The sequence below is a fragment of the Dermacentor variabilis genome, chromosome 2 (genome assembly GCF_050947875.1).
Source record: "Dermacentor variabilis isolate Ectoservices chromosome 2, ASM5094787v1, whole genome shotgun sequence".
Lineage (NCBI taxonomy): Eukaryota > Metazoa > Arthropoda > Arachnida > Ixodida > Ixodidae > Dermacentor > Dermacentor variabilis.
The window spans coordinates 152,186,760-152,207,229 of record NC_134569.1 but is presented as its reverse complement, the minus strand read 5'-3'; the positions used below and the strand labels follow the sequence as shown (position 1 = coordinate 152,207,229).

Here is a 20,470-nt window from a genome sequence, read left to right as displayed (position 1 = left end):
TTTCGCACTTTTGATATTTCGGTCTGAGAAATTTAACGTAAAAGGCATGCGCTGTCAGTGTTTGGTTTCATGGTGTTTGTTTGTGGGCTGCCATTGACAACTTTGTAAAGAACGTAAGGCAAGGTATAAGCAAATCTAATGGTGCCGTATAGTATACGCTTGGTTCGGGATGATTTTTTCTGCCGCGGACGCGCCAGCACGGACGCCGGCGCCTTCGTCTCGACACCAAATTTTCTGCGACACTGGGCCCTTAACGCCATCACGTTAAAAATTGGCAAACCCTTCCCTTACCGGAAAATGGGGCTAAGCGAAGCTTGTCCTGCGTGCACTTGACCTCCGTCACGGTTAAGTAGCCCACAGGTAGAGGCGCGGGATCGCTTCGGCCTCCCTATCCTTCAGCTCGGGATCATCTTCTCGTTGCAGTAGGACTGCATCGGGCGGCTCTAACGGCTGGATAGGTGCCCCGACGGCGAACCCTTTCACGGGCGAGTTCTCGCCGCCGCTCGTCGAACGCTGCCCGCTCCTCGGGGAAACGCACAATGAGTGGCCGTCCCATCTGTTTTCCGAGATTTAACTGAACGGAAACGAAGCCGGCGCAGCCCGCGTGAAACCGTTTTCTGCCCTTTTTCTCCCCAGCGGAAGCGAAACGGCTCCGCTTAGTTGTGCGCGCTGCGTGAGCGCGCGCCTGTGCAGCTGGAACCCTTGCTAATGACTCGCGCTCCGGCACCAGCGCAGCTGTGAACTCATCGAACCACTCTTTACCCAATTGCTCTGTTCTGGGAGCAGCTGGGTTTTCTTACGTGACCGCGACAACGCCACTTGAGCCAATACAAGCTTCGCTTGAAAACTGCGCTGGCGAAAAGAGCTGCAAACTTGAGCCAGACGCCAAGCACGAGCGGATAACTATAGCCGAGCTCGGGAATGGCGCGGCTGCATCTCGGGCACCGCCGTCTTCTGCGAGCCCAAACACTGCCTCGGAACATTCGAATAAACGGAGACGATACAAGAGACCCTGCCCTCTACCCAACTTCATACTGTTATAGTTACATAATAATATAGTCCTACGAAGGTAACATGGTATATTATATTGCATTTCAACAACGCTTAACAAGGTAAACGCGGGACATATTAGGCAAAAGAATGAGCTCCTAGACGGCGCAGAAACAATACAGTGGCGTACAAGGGGTATCTCGTGTGCGCATAGAATCTTTTAGTACGGTTTCTCGCGACTTATTTGGCTTGCGCAGTCGCTGGACGTTGCTTAGTCTTTCGCGGTGGTGGTGCCCCGGCGCTCGACGGGCTCCCTTGGTAGACGCACCAGTGTCTCTTGCATGGCGCGCTTCCTATCCTCGCTTGTCACGAGGCCGGGGCTCTTGCTGGGCGCTAATTGGTATTGCTGCCTAACGTCAATGTGACAGGGCACAAGTTCGGCGCCCACCACGAAAAGTGACATGAAGGCGGCAGCAATGGCAAGTTGCAACGTTGTACGGCGGCCACCAAGCAGCACTGGGCTCATCTGGGCCAAGGTATCACCCAATCGGCTAAAGGCAAGGCCCACGGAGACACTAAGGCAGCGGGTCATGATGGGGTACGGGACGATGGATATGACGAGATAGAGCGAAAAGCAGACGGTTCCAGTTACGCGCATCACAATTACGAGCGAATCACGCAGCACAGTCTGCTCCCGTAGGTCAGTGGCCAGGGCAGTCAGTGTTACGGCAAAGACGAGCCCAGTGGAGACCACGGAGTTCCTGAAGCCGAAGTAGGGAACAAACGACACCGAGGTCACGCACACAATGAAGGAAATGACGAAGCTCACGGCGGTCGCGATTTCCCCGACTGGAACGCCGTCGTTTAGGACGAAGGCGTCGAAGGCGTAGCTTATCGTAGTCCACATATAACAAATGATAATGGTGCAAGCCCTGAACCGTGGACTGCAGATACCGCTGCTATGTCCAGCATTCTGACTGCGGGCTTGAATCTCCGCTGCCTGACTTGTCATGAGATCTCGGCAGTCCTCTATGGAGACCTTGTTCATATTTGCAGCGCGCAAAGCGATGCGCTCGGCTTCCCTGACATTGCCGGTCTCCAAAAGCCAGCTGGGTGACTCCTCGACAGTGTAATAAAGTAGCAGGAGAAGGCATGTTGGAACCATCAATATCAGCTGCAGCGTCGCCCAACCTGCCTTCATGAATTGAGCAGTAAACAGGGTGATCGGTGATAGAACCAAAGTAGTCAGCGAGACCATGATTATGTTCGCAGGGAATTTCTCTATCGGTGATAATTCATAAAGCAGCGCGTACAAAGGTGGTATCAGGGCACTCGTGGAGGCTGACACGATGGCGCGCGCAGTCACGAAGAACTGGAAGTCATTCGGCATTGCACTAGCGGTGCCCGATATGAGGACTACGGGTACGGTTAAGAAGAGTACCGCCTTGCGACCGATGCTGTCCGCGAGCGCTCCGACTGCGGGCAGCGGGGCCATGCTGGCAGCCGCGTACACGAGCCTTGCGACGTCGATGAGCCAGCGCCTGTCGCACACTAGGTTCCAGTGGCTGACGATGTTGTTCCCGTACTGGTCGAGGTCGAACTCCCACGATGCGCAAGGCACGATGCGAGCCGCATGGCCACCGTCCGGGGGCTCGCGCATTGTACAGTGGCTGTGCTCGCCTCGCTCGTCCACCGGTATGGCCAGCTGTTTCCACTCGTCCACGCTGAGGTTCTTCATGGAATCGGGCCGCCTGCACCAGTGATCCATGACGCCAGCTGTTAGCCTGAAGCTCTCGTAGTGCAACGCGAAGTTGTAGAGTGCGATGACCGCGCTGATTATGTGTAGCTGCTGGTAGGCGCCGTTCCCATAGGGTCGCTGCCTACCCGACCGCTTCGGCACTGGCGTGGACTTCGTCAGGGCCGATTCGGCGGGCCCAGATAGCGGAGCCGCGGAGCATTGGTCGAGGCGTGCGGTCATCCTTTAAGCTTGCTTCTTCTTCTATTGTGAACGCGTGCGCGCAAGCTGATACGCGCGAGCGAGGCCCTGTGGTGCGTGCCATGGATCAGCCAAAATAAACGAGGCAACTGCACTCTGAAAAATGGAGAAAAAATTATGGGGTTTTACGTGCCAAAACCACGATCTGATTATTTATTTATTTCAGATACTGTCGATCCCAGTGTGATTTTTACAGATTGGGCATATATCGATAAAAACAGGTTTACATAATATCAACAATGGTATTTGCAATCGACACGAAACAGATATACACATATGGCAGGAAGTAAGACATGAATGTTGCAGTGCATTTGGCAAAAATGGGTGAAATTGCATAGGCAATAACAATGCTTATACAGATTTTATCTTATACAAGGACGTGAGTGGTGTGTTATTTCCGGCTAGCATAACCTGATTATTGCGCAACAGTTCTTCTACAAGGGTTACAAATTTTGCCAACGATGGTTTAGTCGTTATGCAGGGGTCCAGGCTATCCCATTTTCTTATTGCAAGAGGAAAGAACGAATATTATGAAGCACGTCTAAGGGGGAGACTCCGGAAATTTGGACCACCTGGGTTTCTTTACAACGTGCACCTAAATCTATATACACGGGTGTTTTCCATGGGGTAGGTTACAGCCCTTATCTACCAGAAATACATATACCCGAGGGTGTCGAACCTAGCCCGAAACCCAACCGAAAACCTTGCCCGAATCGGAATTCTAGCCAGAACTGAACCCGAACACGAACCGCTATTCTTAGAACGGGCCTGAACACTAACTGACCATGACCTGAAAAGAAAATTCATTGATGATTACGATGCTCCCTAATGCGAAATTTGAGCGCAGCGGCTTAGGTATTTTGAATTCGCAATATATTGAGGAAAAGAATTTGAATCTGAACGACAGAGTCCACTCGTGTTACGTCTGAAAGCGGCGACGAGCATTCCTTGCATGCTTCCCATGAGGCATCATCATAACCAGCAGCAGCAGCCACCCAGACGAGGGCGGGGCATCAAATTGACTGTGACGCACAAACAAATGAGTTCACTTCGAGTTGACAAAAACCGCCGCCCTCCGTGGAAGCGGTAATTACAACGAAGACCACGCTACCTGTACCTGACCCTGATAAGCTGGCGTCACGGAGAGCCCACTAATTGATGAAAGGGGCCAAAGTCGAGGACTTTCTCGGGAACGGCGTCGACATCAGGTTCCCAGATAGCCACGTCGTTGCCTCGTATTAGGGAGGCGAGGGGCGAACGCGTACCATTGGAGGCGGAGTCTGGTGGCACGGTGCGACTTCATGGGCGGGATTTTGCGAACGATTCGGCGATTGTGATTGGCCGAGACAGTCATCCGATTCCCTAGTGCAGTTCATTTTCCTAGGGAAATGAACTGCTTTAAAGCGGGCATCTGTGGTGCAGTGGTGCGCTATGTCGTGTACCGGCTTGTGTGTCCTGACACACATGCCGGCAGACGTGATGACACACGTGTCACGACGCGTCCTGATGTGTGCTCAGACATGTAGTGTTCCTACATGGAGTGGGCTTCCATATCTGCAGTCGGTCCAAATAATGTAAAATAACCCCCTTTTCTTTCGCTCTTACTCTCGGACGTGCACATTCCTTTTCCTAGAAGATTCCTGGCCTAAACGCTATCTCGAGCCGCAACACTCGAGGGCATCGCCCGGTGTTCAGAAAGAAAGCGTGAATACGGGAACGCGTGGCTCGCGCGGAGCGCTTTCTCTAACGGCGGCGGCGCAGGTGAAGTAGCTAGTGCATGCGCAGTGGGTCCGAAGCTTATGCAAGCGCTTCGTATCGGTCGACGACCTCACCGCATGACTTAGTAATGACGTCATCCGCGTAGGGCACGTCCCGTGCGGCACTCCGCTCCCTTCTTCACCCTTTCGCCATAGTCTCCTCCGTTTTCCTCCTCAAGCTTTCTTCGTTATTGCTGTCTATCTTCCCCCGCTGCGCCCCACTGTCGCTCCATCCTTCTCCGCTTTCCTCATCGGGCTCCCTTCGCTTTGCCGTCTTTCATCCTCCGCTGCGCTCCGCGCTCACTCTTTTTTAGAGCGCAGCTCTTTGGCGTCCGTTCCTGGGTTTCGCGTCGTCGTCGGCGTTGTCGTCGGCCTCGTAACCAGCTCCGCCCCCCTTTCATCCCCCCAGCGCTAGCAGCGACCGACTGATACCGCTGGATGCCGCTGACGCCGCTAGAGAGTCAAGATAACGTGACTGCATAGAACACCGTCGCCGCCATGCAGAAAGAGGAGGAAAGGGTCCCTCCCCCCTGTTCTTGTGTGGCGGATAGGGTGCTCTTCAGTTGCCGACGCGCCGGTTATTTCACGTAGGCCCCGGCACGTCGACGAATACGTGACCACCTTCCCACGGCTAGACCTGGTTCTTAGCGCTGCGGAAGCGAGGGTATCATATTGTTTGTGTCGGCATCGGCGGCGTTGTCCCTGAAACCAACTCCGCAGCTAGGGTTGACTCACTATCGGCGTCAGCGGCATCAGTCAATCGCTGCTATCTCTTCCCTCCTCCCTTTATCGTGTTGTCTGCTTGCTGCGCGCGCTTCTGCCCCCATCGTTTGCCGCTGGGTGTACACGCCGCCCCCCTCCCCCCTCTTCCTGCGAGTCTCCGGTTGTCAAAGCGCCGGCTCGAACTTAATTCCTTTCTTCGCTCCTCCTCCAATGCAACCCCTGTGCGGTGGCAATCACAGAGCCAGATCGGTGGCGGCGGATCTGTATATGTGTACCGCCCGAGCCGAAATTGCCGCTGCCGTTCGCCCTGTGCGGTGGCAATCAGAGAGTCAGATCGGTGGCGGCGGATCTGTATATGTGCACCGCCCGAGCCGAAATTTCCGCTGCCGTTCGCAACTGCGAAATTATCTGCCAGCTCTTTCTGAGCCGTGAGCGAGACGACCGATGGAAGTCCTCCGTCTGCTGCTGCTGCTGCTGCTGCTGCTAAACGAGCTGCCAGAGCAGAGGCCCAGCGCCGTCGCCGTCAGAATCCAGAGGTGCGTGCCGCCGAAGCAGAAGCTTACCTAGTGGAGAATTTGTTAAAGGAATACGTGTGAAAAATAAAAAAAAAATTCTGTGATAGCGCATACATGTGTTGCTCGATTTCTTTGCCTCAATCTATCGAAAAGGTGAAACAGCTTATTTGCTGCGCTCAAATTTCGCATTAGGAAGTAACGTAATCGTCGGTAATTTTTTTTCATCCTTCGATGAGCTCGTTCGTTCTGCCGGTTACGCCGACGCTCAACTCAGGAACGGGAGAGTAAGAGTTGGGCTCTAAAAAAATAACGGTTAACGGTTCATCTATCTATCTATCTATCTATCTATCTATCTATCTATCTATCTATCTATCTATCTATCTATCTATCTATCTATCTATCTATCTATCTATCTATCTATCTATCTGTCTGTCTGTCTGTCTGTCTGTCTGTCTGTCTGTCTGTCTGTCTGTCTGTCTGTCTGTCTGTCTGTCTGTCTGTCTTCGTGCTTCTCATGGTCGTTTCGTTAAAGGGACTGACCAGAATTGGCCAGAATATATTGTTAGACGTCGATGGAAATGAAACTACCATTATTTATAATGATAGAATGCAGCATGTTGTTGGCGATTTACGTAAGAAGTATAATTTTAAAATGGCAAAGAAAGTCTCAAAAACCAGTAAGTAGCAAGACCTGGCGGTGAAATCTTGGTATTCCGGAAGTATACTATGATATTACTGTACGTAAGTTGACTGTTATAAAGTACAGCATAATTAGTACTTAAAATTGCAGTTAGTATATTATTAGACGCTCGCGCATTATTCTATGCTTCGGAAACCAAAACGCACACCTGGCGACGGCAATACGCTGAACTCTGTATCACGTGTAAAGGGGAAGTTTCGTTTTCGATCAGATTGGTTTCGTTTTGACTGGTAAATGCCAAAGCAGTTGGACAGAAAACAACGAAAAAGAAACGCAGCTATTACCGCATAAATAATTTAACAATTAGGAAAACATGAATCGCAGGAACACCGACTTGATAAACAAAATCATACTTTGTTACATCTAGGGCCACTTGTCGTCTGGCTCTCACTAATACCGGCGTATAATGGCTATATCGCCCACCCATCACCGTTTTCAGTATGCTTCCAGTGAACGTCTACATCCTCACTGCACATCGAAAAATTCTGATAAATGTTCCATGCCGATTCTCACAGAGCGTGGGTTCTGCCGGCTTTGTTTTTTATCTGCGTTTAGCAAGCGTTATACTCTGCGCCACGTGCAAGTGCGTAAGAAAGATGGTTGCGGCGATTAGAAGATGGGTCATAAACATCAATGTCCCCAGCTGCTTTTATATAAAAAAAGAAGAGTAGATAAACTCAGCAAAATGTAAATTGCTGGCTTCTTTATTTGCCACAAACTAGAGGTTTGGAGCGCCTGTATATCATGCGTCACAGTTCACTCAACACCAGTAGTCCAGTAGTAATCACTCGAAGCAAAAAAAAAAAAAGATAGCTGGCTATGCCACTGCCAAGGCGTGCAAGCTAAACCCTACTGCAAGAAACCACAGGATATCACACTATTTTTCATGTAAGGGCCGATAATAAAGACGCAATGATTGGGGGAAAAGTGCTCTTTCTAGTTTTTTTTTTCAGTACAAGGAAACTGAGAAAGAAAGACAACGCTAACATTTACACATACAGGGCTACTTGCCAATCTCTGCAGTGCAACTTGCAATGTTAGAAGCGACGACGACAGCAAGAAAACGGCAGCGCAATTCTAAAGTGCATTCTTTATATGCTTTCAGTTTTATCTGGAAAACATAGCGAAGCTTTGACATGGAGCGGAGTCCAGGACGCATCCAGGGATTTGGTCCAGTACTGGCGCCTATTACTCCGCGAAGCACGTGGAGCCGTCAACTTGGTGACAAGGCCTTTGCATTAATCATACGCTGACACCTACAGCTTCAAGGCTGCTGCAGATACCTTAGCCATCTGCTAGTTGTGAACGAAACTGGTGTAAATTTGTTTAGAGAAGTTCATAACAGGCCTCGCAACAGGTTCGCAAGTAAACTTGTTCTAAAACTTGTCTACGTACAGTCAAATTGGAATGCGGAAGCATTCATGATCGATTTTAGAGAGAATGCTTCCAGCGAGAGTGACTCGGACACATTTTTTTTTTCAGTTGTCAGATTAGCAATACAGTGGAACGCCTTTATAACGAAAATTATTCGCTGTACAGGTAACTTTGTTGTCGAGGTGCCGCACCAAAAAACTGTCATTTAAAACGGACAGAATTGTGCCGTCAAAGCTGCCTCACGGGCAGCTTTGTCGGCACATTTATCGCTTAGGAGGTTGCAGTGTCCAGGTAGCAACTATAATACAATGTCGTGGCCTCTGTCCACCCCTTTAAGGTAGCGTAATCGTATCTCTGCTACCAATTGTTCATGTAGGCTGCCGCGCAGAGCTGATAAGAATGCAGGGCTGCCTTTGAATCACAGAATAAAGCCTAAAGATTTCATGACTGTTGGTGCACATAAAGCACTGCGCTACGGAGGGCTGCAAGTTCCGACCCTGTCGGTGTTGTGACGTGGGTGATCTTGAATTTCTTACAGAATGATGTCAACAGAATAACTACCGCAGACTTAGAACTGGTTAGAGTCGAAGAGCCATCTGTATACATGTGATCTCGATTGGAGTAGGAACGATGCAGTAGACGTAGAGCGGCTTGATTCAGGGCACAAGTTGGCAAGTCTGATTTCGTTTTAACTCCTGGAAGGGAAAGCCGCACTTGTGGCTGCCGGAGACACCACAAGTGCGCACGTGGAAGAATGTATGATGGAGTCGGAAGGAACGAATGGGATTCGCAGGCCTTTTCGAATGGAGCGCGGAGTTGCTTGCGGCGCTTTGCCCAAAAAGCTTTAGGGGAATAGATTTCAGACCATCGGGCGGGGGCGCTTGGTGTGTAGCCAGCGCAAGCTAACGAATGAGCTTGCTTATCGTGTTATACCTCCTGATGGCCCGGGTGATATCCAGAGGATGCAGAGGTTTGGATGGCAGGACGCGAGAGTGTTTAGATTAGCACAAGTTAAGGGAGTGATACCGGTGTACATCTTGACAGTCGGTTCATATGGTAAATGTGTCGGTGTCGTTTCCTGGTTTACAGATGGCGTCTTACAGCAAGCAGGTGCCTTCGTCCTGCAGTGGACATGAAATACGCTGATGACGATGATGATAATGACACGTTGAAGAACAGAAACTCGTCATGTTTTATCCGCGAATGTGGTCTCCACTATTATTTTTTCAAAATTATTTCCAGCGCTTACACAACCTTTTGCAGCCTTCGTTTTCCACGTGGCGGTAGTATGCGTATCGCTCAAGGAACTTTGTGCAGGCGCTGTTCTTTATGAAGAAAATGCGCGATTGTGTGAAAAACATGGTACTTAGCTATATTACGATCATCTGCGCACCTTCTGGGCCTGATTTTAGTTAATGTTAGTGGGTTGTTTTGTGCGTAAGCTACGTAGACTTAATCTGAGCATTTCCTTCCGGAAAGAGGTGTAGATGTAGAAAGAAAAGGAAGACGAAGAACACTCGTCGCCTCCGGGTGATCGAATCGGTCACGAGCGCCTTCACGATGTCCTTCGATGCCGAGTCCCCTCGACGAACAGGCGACGGAGATGGCGCGGCTTCCATCGGCGGCGCTGCGCCACCTGCTCCCGCACCGACGGGGCGCCGCCAGAAGGCCCGAGCTCCCCCGGTGACAGTGCAGCCAGTGCTGTACAGCAGCGCGCTGGCCGTAAGTTTTCCATGCTGTTCTCGAGCACAAAACTGCACGATGTAAGGGCGGAATCTAACGGTTCATTCGACTGTTCGTTTTCGAGTGCTGTACGGCGCTCTCGTGGTGCGGTTTACTTTGGGCTGAGCGTAAAATGGAACGCTCGGAACACATTCGCCCAGTTCATTCCGAGCGCCGCGCTTTCATATCGGACCCCTTGGGGGCGATTTCACCTTCAATCCGGGAGCTCGACCGAGATCCGACAGAATTCGGATCCCGTAGCCTCTTCAATTGCTGTGGGAGCAGGTGATCATTCGGCTCGGGCATGCTTTCTGAGGATCCAATGTCGAGAGCCCCTCGGCATTGCCTACCTTGGCTCCGTTTGGTCGCCTTCCTCATTTCCTCCTAGCAACTTTAACTATAAGTGGCATTATAACGCCACACGCAACTCTGTGGTATATGTTATTCCATTCAAGTTAAAGTGATGCGCTCGGGCGGAGCAAATGCCGGCATTATTTCTTCGCAAGGCTAGATCAACCTGTAGTTAACAGCCTTCCCTCTCTCCTTCTCTATTTAGCCGAAATGCCCAGAAGGGATACCCACCATATGTTTGTTGATTTGAGCGCTCCTATAGCCTCGGAGTGGAGCGGGTGAAACGCGACACGAGGATCAAAAAACAGATTACTATCTGAGATAAACCGCGCAAAGAAGTTGGAATAAATTAGAGACAGGTGCAGGCAAGGCAACGTTTATTCTATAGCTATAGATAATTACTTTTCGAAAACAAAACAAAAAATAAAAACATTCGGCGCGCCGACACAGGTTGCGGTGCTGGCAGTTCCTCGACATTTGTTGCCTATACCGCACCGCCGCACGACGCTGTCGGCTCTCACCGCCTCCGCAGGAAATTTAACAACTTACCAGTAAACAAATGGAAGAAAGAAAGGAAAGAAAGGAAGAAGGAAGGAAAGGTAGAAAGGATGGCTGCGCCTTTCACTAGCCTCCTGACTACAGACCGTGGCGCAGAGCACGGGCGTAGTGCGGAATAGCAGAAGAGACGCGTACCTTGTCCGCAACGGAGCTTAAACCCCACGCGGCTAATCGTACGCGCCTGGCTACGCGACACATGCCTGCGACGCCGTGCGCGCTTGTCCTACGCGTCTAGAGAGAAGAGACACGCAGGCCGCGCCAGCGTCAAGTAGGGCTGAGCGTACGCGACGGAAGTGGCTTGCCTGTGCGCCGTAGTCGCGTGGCCGGCATGTAAACTTCCGGCGCGGATTCGCAAACAGGTTGTTGTTTCGGAATCGTGCCGGGACGCTGGGTGTTACCGCTGGTTCCGTCGGTTACATGTCGCGCAAAGACGATGGACACTATCAGTAGTGAGCCGCTGGTCGCCTGCGTTGACGCTCGGCCTACACTTTGGTTGGCGAAGCACAATCAACATAAGAATAAGCAGGTGACGAGGTGCTTGTTGGACGAGATGGCGAGAAATGTTGTGAGCGATGCTGCCGTAACGGGCAACTGCTCAAAATTTCTTACGGGTGTCATAGGCGTAGCATTTTCAATGGCGATCGAGCTCGATCGGGATCAAATTTCGCGGTCGCGATTGCCTTTTTGGCCTCTGTTAAGAATAATGGGGCGCTATAACGTAAAACTATTCCAAACTCTTCTGTTCTAATTCTGCAATCAGCCTACCGCGATTGGTCAAAAACTTTTTGGACCACCCCGTCACGAAAACAGCGATAGCTCCCCATATGCTATGACGTGTGCACACTGATTATGCATAATTTGACCGAACAAAACAAAAATAGTTATTTCTGATTCGACGCCTTTCTCCCATTAGCCCTCGGCTATTGGTCAAAAGTTTTCGTGTTGCACCAACTTCACCTGCTTCTCACACGACATCACAAAACCGCAAAAACTCACCGCGTCAAAGTGACGCGAACGCGTGAAAGATGTATTAATATGCCGAACAAAACTGAATTTTCTTCTGAACAGCCGCAGGCTGCCCCGTTCCGAAAGGAATAAAAGATGGCTGCCGCCGATCGCTCCGGCACTCGCTACTCGGCCCGACCGGAGAGCATGTCTTTATTTGCGTGTAATAAAACTTTTTGCGTGGCCGTGTAACGTTTTCGAGAACTTTCGGCACGTTTCGGACCTCGTTCTGCCACCTCTCTTTTGCTGGGTATCCGTTTTAGCGTCATTCTTAAGCTTCTGTTGCATGCCGCCGCGATTGTCGACGAGCCACCGCAAGCTAAGTAAGAGAAAGCGGACCAATCGCAGACGCCGGCACCGCCCTCTTCATCCGGTTATCGATATTCAGCGCACCGGCTCGGCCCCATCGAATCCCTCTCCACTTGAGCATGCTCCTCGCCTCTTGTGGGCCAATTAGATAAGACAAGCTGCTCAGTGCAGGCGATGTTATTCGTTTTTCAAGCAAACAAAGGTTACCTCCATGAACGAGGGGAATATTTGATTGGTTTGTTCAGACAACCCTGCGGGGGACCGCCCGATGCTTGCATCGGCGGTTACGCAAATTTGACGTCAAGAGATTGGAATAAAAACATATTGGAATAGTTTTACGTTATACGACCCATGCTTCCTAAAAAAAAAAAGAAAAACGAACGCTTCTCGCTAAAGTAATTCGAGCAGCACTGCACGTGTAATGCAGCGCTAACTTGTGGATCTATCGTGTGGCTGCTCACCCTTACCTTCGTCACACGCGTACGGACTCGGAGACGCGTAGGCCCACGTATACGCTTAGCGAGACGCATATTCCGTGCTCCGTGTGGTCGGGCCTTGCAGGGAAGCTGCGTGAAAGGCTGTGTACTCACATAGCCTGAAAGTGGAATCGGGACTGTAGGAACAATCGACACTTGTTTTGCATGGCACGTTCAACCTTCACAGATTAAAGCGCTGTGTAGGTAGAATGCACAGACATTAAGCACGACTATTTCTTGTACGCATACAGGCTTTCTTTTTTGTGTGTGTACGTTCGTGTGAATGATAAGCCCCTAAGTCCTTGAATAGTGTATGAACTACCTAATCAATCTCGCAAGACAAGGAAGAGATTCTATGCACCAAGACGAATAAAACTTTTTAGCCGCTACCGAATAAAATGCTTTAGACTAGGGCACCGCAAAATTTGTTCTGCAATCTTGTTGCACAACAAATGGACCGCGTTGTGTGTTTACTCCGTGAACACGTGTATACGGGGTGATTTGTTTTAGCGTTTACAAAATTTTTTTAAAAATGAATAATGAGCCATTCCACTCTGTGAAGGTGAATGACAAGCGAAACTGTTGAAAACCACCACTACAACTGCTGAAGGTGATATGCAATACTTTATGGCGTTAGAGTAATAGTAGGAATGGAAGTAATCATAAGTTTGACAGCATGCCACCGCCCATAGCAGTGTTGCAACAACATTGAAATAAGTTGCTAGGCTGTTTATCTTATATACGAAAGGCTATGGACGTCACACTCCGCGCCGAAAGATGGCATCACCGCGGCAGCTTGCGCCACAGTAATCTTTACCGGGAAACGTTTGCGGGGGGCGCTACGTGCTTCGCATTGCTATCACGAGCGCCTTATCAATTATGTGGTTCAGATGCTTTTTTTTTTAGCTTGTTCTTTATTGAAACGTATGATGTTATGTATGTTGTATGCGTGGTTCCAAAGAATGTAAGCACTGTTCACTTTGTTGAGTGCTTGTAGCCTATGCCTTACAGGTCGTTGAGCCATTACATTTTTCGCTTGCTGATGGTTGTATGAAGCATCGATGATGATAGTTTTGTTGGCGGAGAGCAATAATGCACGAAACCTTAGCCATGTACGGTTTCGCTGTAAAATCGCTCATGGCAGCTAGCGCAATTGTACTTCTTGAGGTATATCACCTTTTGAGGCACACATTATTTGCACAAGAAAGCATAACATGTACTCAAGCAATTAACAATATTTCGCTAATTAACTTCTCAACTTATTATATTACGGCACATTTTGCAATCTACAAATTGAAGCCGATGACTTCGAAAATCGTATCCACGTGAACGAATTCTGAAGATGACACCAGATTTTAGACATGCATTCCCAAAATTTGCGACGAAATGCATCGGTGTTCCATTAACTGTTGAGCTTTAATGTAAAAAAAAGCCGTGTTGGAAATAAAGTAAGCGAAAAAACAGCGCAATTTCGCTGTGGTTGTCTCAAAGTTGGTACCAGCTTCAGAAATCGTTATTAGGGGATGTACCTTATGACATCACTGGTTTCATTTCGTGTTTTTCAATGTGTGCGAAAAAGTACTAAATAAAAAAGCTGATTATTGAAATTTTGCACATTAGCCAATTAGTAGTACTTGTACCTGGGGTTGTTGGTGTATAGTGTGTAAATATTAGGAGCGCAACGTTGAAGACGGACGAAGACAGGAAGACGACAGGGCTCGTCCCGTTCCCTTTCTTCATCCGTGTTGCAGATTGCGTTCCTTTAGATTTACCGAATAGACAATTAGTATCTTGATTTCCAGTTTAAGTAATGGCTGCCTGTTTGGGTAATCCAGCTGAATGAGTAAATGTCTGGTATATGCCACTGGCGATTTAAACAAAGAAACGTGTTAGCGTTAAAAGAAAACACCCGCATATGAACAGTTTTTCTGTTTCACCTATCTCTTTAGAACATGCGAATCGGCAAATCGATATCCTGTAAAGCGAAACAAACGTCTCGCCGTTGCACGACAGTCATTTCCAATTTCTTCAGGCCTTGGCGGCATCGTCGCCACCATCGGTAGAGTACGCAACGCCCGGCCGCGCACTCGCTTCGTCCGGCGACGGGGGCGACAATGGCGGCCGCAGGAGGCGGAGCACCAACAGCGACCGTCAGCGCTTGCGCGCGGAGATGCTGGCACTCGCTCGATCCCCGGGCTGCTGGCGCCCCCTGCTGGTCTTCGTCTTCAGCCTGGTGATCGGGCTAACGCTGGCGCTGGCCGCCTACGGAATCAGGGGATCCCGCCTCGACGGTAGAGCGATGCCTCGGCGCGGGAACGGCACCTACTAGGATGCAGCAGGCGACCGCCGCAGAGGCTGCTGGCCCACCGCGACCGCCCATGGTCAAGATGGTTAAAAATGCTTGGCCTACACGAGCTCGCGCGCCATCAGCGTTCAGCTGTCGCGGCTTCTTTTTTTTTATTCGAAATAATTTGTTTTTCGAAATAGTATTAAAGTTGATGAAATCGGCAATTTCGCGCGACTGCTTTTATTTGCCACTGACTTGAGGCCTGCGGCGACGACCGTGCAGGTGTTGCAGTCGACCGCATGAAGTAGTCAAGCGAAGTCGGCGATCAGCGTGCAGGACCCATCTCAACCTTTTCACGCTCGTAAAGCCATGCATAATGTTTGCGCTTGTTCATTTGAAACACTGAATCGTGGCGTCTTTCAAAGGTCATGGATTTACGAGAGTGCTTATGGCTGGCGATAAACCTTTTGTGCGCTGACATGGTTACTAATTAATTAAAATTGTGGAACTTATAGTCCCCAGGCCACGCACTGTGTTGTAATAGAAGCCGTAGAGGCGGGCTTCACATGAATTCTCACCACCTCGAGTACGATAATGCGCACCCAATGTTCGGTACATGAGAGTTTTTGCCTTCTGCAACCACCAGAATGCAGCCGCTGCTGCCAAAATTGATGCTGTGATGCAAAATGACGCAAAGTGATGCTGTGCAAGCACGTGGCGTTACCTTACAAGGGACACCCAAAAAGTTACAATTTACTTTGAAATGAGGCATGGATATCAGAAAAATATATGTTTATATTGCCAGTTTGCGCGGTCCACGGAGTGTTTTTCCAGATGTGAACGATCCTTTATTTCTTATCCAAACAATTCATTCCAGCACAGCGTTCTGTTTTGTATACTGGTGTCAGGCTATCCTGCCTCCTGTCGCTGAAACCAGGATGTAAGTTATGTCTGAACTGCAGCAACACTGACAAAATGTTTCCCTGCTAGAAGCTATTTGAATTCGGTGGAGACCCAGCACGGCAAAGTTTTGTCAATAATGATGTGTTTCATGCAGAGGTGTTCTTTTTTAATTCGATAGGCGAACATTAGCATGATATCAGCATACAATACAGATCTTGTTTTATATATAAAATAATTCTGACAGGCGACATTCAAATGATCGGTCTAAGCAAAAAGCACTAATCGACCAGTGAGACTGTACTAAACTATTCCCGTGGTTCACATCTGGAAAAACTACCTGTGCATCAGCCTATCCGACAATATAAACTTTTATTTTCTGATGTCCATGCCTCGTTTAAAATAAATTGTAACTGTGCGCAAACATCATGTTACTGTAACAGCTGCCGCAAAAATTTGAGGGAATGTCTAATAAAAGTCTTCAGTTGTTCTTGTCAAGCTGTCCATTAGCCAACATTTAGCGTAACGTTAGAAGGGCTTACTGAAGTACTTCTAGACGTCCATGGCTTCAGAATGTCTTGATCAAGACAGCTACTAGACTTTTGAATTAGCCGTTCAAGACATCTTTTAGACATCAAAAAGATGGTTGCGTGTTTCGTGGGTATATATATATATATATATATATATATATATATATATATACTTACAGACAAAGCCTTTCAAGCGATCTGGAGGTTGAAAAAGGAGACTGTATGCGTAGCGGCCCTCTTCGAAAGGTGCAATCTATTGTGCGAGGCAAGATAATTCTTTGTTCTCTAACTTCATATAGGCAGCTCCGCGCTGCGATTCGCGTTGCGGTATATGGTATAACATTCCACAATGTATAGGCAGTAAAGTTACCTCGTACATTCAGGAGCTAAATACATATGCACATATTGTGCACTGATAGGACGAGGCTAAAGCTAACGTTACCTGGTCGGTGTATTTTTAAGTAAAACTAAATGAGAGTTCCATTTCTGAGCTGGTGCGTACTTTTCATTTCAGCATGTTATTCTTGTTTCGGTGCATGTGCTGAGGCCGTCCGCGTCCGATGACTAGCGCTAGTTTGTGTTCACGATACGGAGTGTTCGAAGTAGGGCCCATGCTAGGGAACAGAGCAGACACCCGTCGCCAGTAGGCACACGAAGTCTCAAATCTCGGTGAAGCGTGAGAACTTGAGACGTGAAAGCAACCAATCAAATCAAGTTACGCTTCTTCCAGCAGGTTACCGAAATTTTGCGACGGTTTATTTTGAGCAAGCTAATTTGTAGTGTTGTAAATGTATGATTTGGAAACGAATTGAACGAAGCGTAACAGTATTTAGATGCATGCAGAGTGTGAAAAATTCGCCGTTTCACCCGAAAGCAGAAGCGTCGATTGCAATAGCAAATAAGGGGACAGGTATACCAAGCAAGGATTGTAGCTTTATCGGCCATATAAACTTGTAAATAAACAAACACGCATAGTGTCTCGCGCGCACAAGCAAATATGAACCCATCTCATTCGATCACCGCGAAATTGGCTGTCAAAACGCTGGCGGGAGGAAGCGTGGCAGCAGCGAGTACTGAACGGGCTGCCAGCGTTATCGACTTAAGCAACATAAACGTTTGAGTGCAGTGGTCCTTAAGTTTCCTCAAAATATTAAATTCCTGACTGTCAGTCAGTCAAGAACTTTAATGAAGTCCTGAGGAGTTTCAAGCCGTTGGAGATCCCACACGGGGAACTCCTTCGGCAGAAACTGTAGGCGACGCCCAAGTCGCGACGGGAACGTGGTGACGCTCCGCCAGTTCTTGGGCCCTCTGGACGGCCTTGAGTTGGAGTTTGAGGTCCGGGCTTTTGAGGGCTTCTTCCCATTCGGGCTCACTGCAGAGAGGGCCCTTTGGTAACGCGGTACATTGCCATATCATGTGCGAGAGTGAGCAATAAAGTTCTGGGCAGTCTGGGCAATTTGCCGGGATTTCTGACTTAGTAGGCCTCGTGACGGATACGAGTCCGTTTGTAGCATTCGAAACGCGGCCGCCTGCGCGCGTTCGAGTTTGATGTGTGGGACCGGGAATTTGGTTCTGCCTTTCCGATAGTGGGAGGTGATTTCTTGGTAAGTGAGCAGCGGGTCATTAAACTGAATGTCCAGCCCCTCGGATGCCGTGGGACTGTCGCGGCGGGCAAGTTCTCGTGCACGGTCGTGGGCCGTTTCGTTGAGGTTAGCTTTTTGCGGGTGAATGTCTTTCCCCATGTGAGCGGGGAACCAGGAGAGGCACCGTTTGCTCTCTTTTGAGCTCGCTAGTAGTATACGCGCTGCTTCTTTAGATACGTTGCCACATTCGTAGGCCCGAATTGCGGCACGCGAGTAGGCCCGAATTGCGGCACACGTGATGACACACGTGTCACGACGCGTCCTGATGTGTGCTCAGACATGTAGTGCTCCTACATGGAGTGAGCTTCCATATCTGCAGTCGGTCCAAATAATGTAAAATAACCCCCTTTTCTTTCGCTCTTACTCTCGGACGTGCACATTCCTTTGCCTAGAAGATTCCTGGCCTAAACGCTATCCCGAGCCGTAACACTCGAGGGCATCGCTCGGTGTTCAGAAAGAAAGCGTGAATACGGGTACGCGTGGCTCGCGCGGAGCGCTTTCTCTAACGGCGGCGGCGCAGGCGAAGTAGCTAGTGCATGTGCAGTGGGTCTGAAACTTATGCAAGCGCTTCGTATCGGTCGACGACCTCACCGCATGACTTAGTAATGACGTCATCCGCGTAGGGCACGTCCCGTGCGGCACTCCGCTCCCTTCTTCACCCTTTCGCCATAGCCTCCTCCGTTTTCCTCCCCAAGCTTTCTTCGTTATTGCTGTCTATCTTCCCCCGCTGCGCCCCACTGTCGCTCCATCCTTGTCCGCTTTCCTCATCGCGCTCCCTTCGCTATTGCCGTCTTTCATCATCCGCTGCGCTCCGCGCCACTCTTTTTTTCATCCTTCGATGAGCTGGTTCGTTCTGCCGGTTACGCCGACGCTCAACTCAGGAACGGGAGAGTAAGAGTTGGGCTCTAAAAAAAATAACGGTTAACGGTTCATCACAAAACGGTGAGAGCAGATAAAGTGCAAAGGGTTGCTCATTACATAAGCGATTGTCCGAAATTATTATCCTTTCAGTCGGCGCACCCCACGACTCACGATTTGCGCTATGTGAGAGAATCGGTGTTTGTGCTGGTAAGGTGTACGTGAAAGGCGTGTGCTAGTAACTGTACGGCCACCTAGGCCGAGACGCTCACACTTCTGAAGGCGACCATGTCACTTGTGTTCCGCTACCTACCTATCTGTCTGTCTGTCTGTCTGTCTGTCTGTCTGTCTGTCTGTCTGTCTGTCTGTCTGTCTGTCTGTCTGTCTGTCTCTCTGTCTGTCTGTCTGTCTGTCTGTCTGTCTGTCTGTCTGTCTGTCTGTCTGTCTGTCTGTCTGTCTGTCTGTCTGTCTGTCTGTCTGTCTGTCTTCGTGCTTCTCATGGTCGTTTCGTTAAAGGGACTGACCAGAATTGGCCAGAATATATTGTTAGACGTCGATGGAAATGAAACTACCATTATTTATAATGATAGAATGCAGCATGTTGTTGGCGATTTAAGTAAGAAGTATAATTTTAAAATGGCAAAGAAAGTCTCAAAAACCAGTAAGTAGCAAGACCTGGCGGTGAAATCTTGGTATTCCGGATGTTTACTATGATATTACTGTACGTAAGTTGACTGTTATAAAGTACAGCATAATTAGTGCTTAAAATTGCAGTTAGTATATTATTAGACGCTCGCGCATTATTCTATGCTTCGGAAACCAAAACGCACACCTGGCGACGGCAATACGCTGAACTCTGTATCACGTGCAAAGGGGTAGTTTCGCTTTCGATCCGATTGGTTTCGTTTTGTCTGGTAAATGCCAAAGCAGTTGGACAGAAAACAACGAAAAAAAAGCGCAGCTATTACCACATAAATAATTTAACAATTCGGAAAACATGAATCGCAGGAACAACGACTTGATAAACAAAATCATACTTTGTTACATCTAGGGCCACTTGTCGTCTGGCTCCCACTAATACCGGCGTATAATGGATATATCGCCCACCCATCACCGTTTTCAGTATGCTTCCAGTGAACGTCTACATCCTCACTGCAGATAAAAAAATTCTGATAAATCTTCCATGGCGTTTCCCGCGTTAGCACTGCATGATTAGACACTCTGACCGATAAGCTTTCCAATGCACTAAATAAATGGGTACCATAAATATTGTTTGTCAGTCCCTTTAACTTGGTAGGTACCAAAATTGGCATAATGTGACAAGAGTGCATGACGAACATGATCGGTCACGACACGAATATCATGACATGTGTGTCATGTATGTCATGAAACAGCCGCCTACATCTTGGTGCTCTCATGGTCGTTTCGTTAACTTGGTGTGCGGCAAAATTAGCATAGTATGACAAGAGTGTATGACGAACATAAATGATAGACCATGACATGCGTGTCATGTAGGTTATAAAACAGCCGCTTACATCTTGGTGCTCTCGTGGTCGTTTCCTCAACTTGGTGGACTCCCCGCGCACTGCTTCGTATAACACCGATTCTCACAGAGCGTGGGATCTGCCGGCTTTGTTTTTCATCCGCGCTTAGCAAGCGTTATACTCTGCGCCACGTGCAAGTGCGTAAGAAAGATGGTTGCGGTGATTAGAAGATGGGTCATGAACATCAATGTCCCCAGATGCTTTTATATAAAAAAAGAAGAGTAGATAAACT

The 20,470-nt window shown here is 48.9% G+C and overlaps 2 protein-coding genes across 2 annotated transcripts; one reads left to right on the top strand and one right to left on the bottom strand.

Annotated features, from left to right (window-relative positions):
• Nucleotides 1-1,261: 1,261 nt before the first annotated feature.
• Nucleotides 1,262-2,968, bottom strand: LOC142570506 (solute carrier family 22 member 6-like). The gene has a single exon (XM_075678888.1). The coding sequence runs from the start codon at nt 2,966-2,968 to the stop codon at nt 1,262-1,264; it is 1,707 nt and encodes a 568-aa protein (XP_075535003.1).
• A 6,587-nt stretch (nt 2,969-9,555) lies between these two features.
• On the top strand, nt 9,556-14,960 carry LOC142571033 (uncharacterized). The gene is made up of 2 exons (XM_075679332.1): nt 9,556-9,777; nt 14,509-14,960. The coding sequence occupies exons 1-2, from the start codon at nt 9,616-9,618 to the stop codon at nt 14,803-14,805; spliced, it is 459 nt and encodes a 152-aa protein (XP_075535447.1). The 5' UTR covers nt 9,556-9,615; the 3' UTR covers nt 14,806-14,960.
• Nucleotides 14,961-20,470: the final 5,510 nt, after the last annotated feature.

Coding starts and splice junctions, on each gene's coding strand:
- LOC142570506 (XM_075678888.1), bottom strand. CDS start 2,968: ATGACCGCACGCCTCGACCAATGCTCCGCGGCTCCGCTATCTGGGCCC.
- LOC142571033 (XM_075679332.1), top strand. CDS start 9,616: ATGTCCTTCGATGCCGAGTCCCCTCGACGAACAGGCGACGGAGATGGC. Junction 9,778..14,508: donor TGTACAGCAGCGCGCTGGCC/GTAAGTTTTCCA, acceptor CAATTTCTTCAG/GCCTTGGCGGCATCGTCGCC.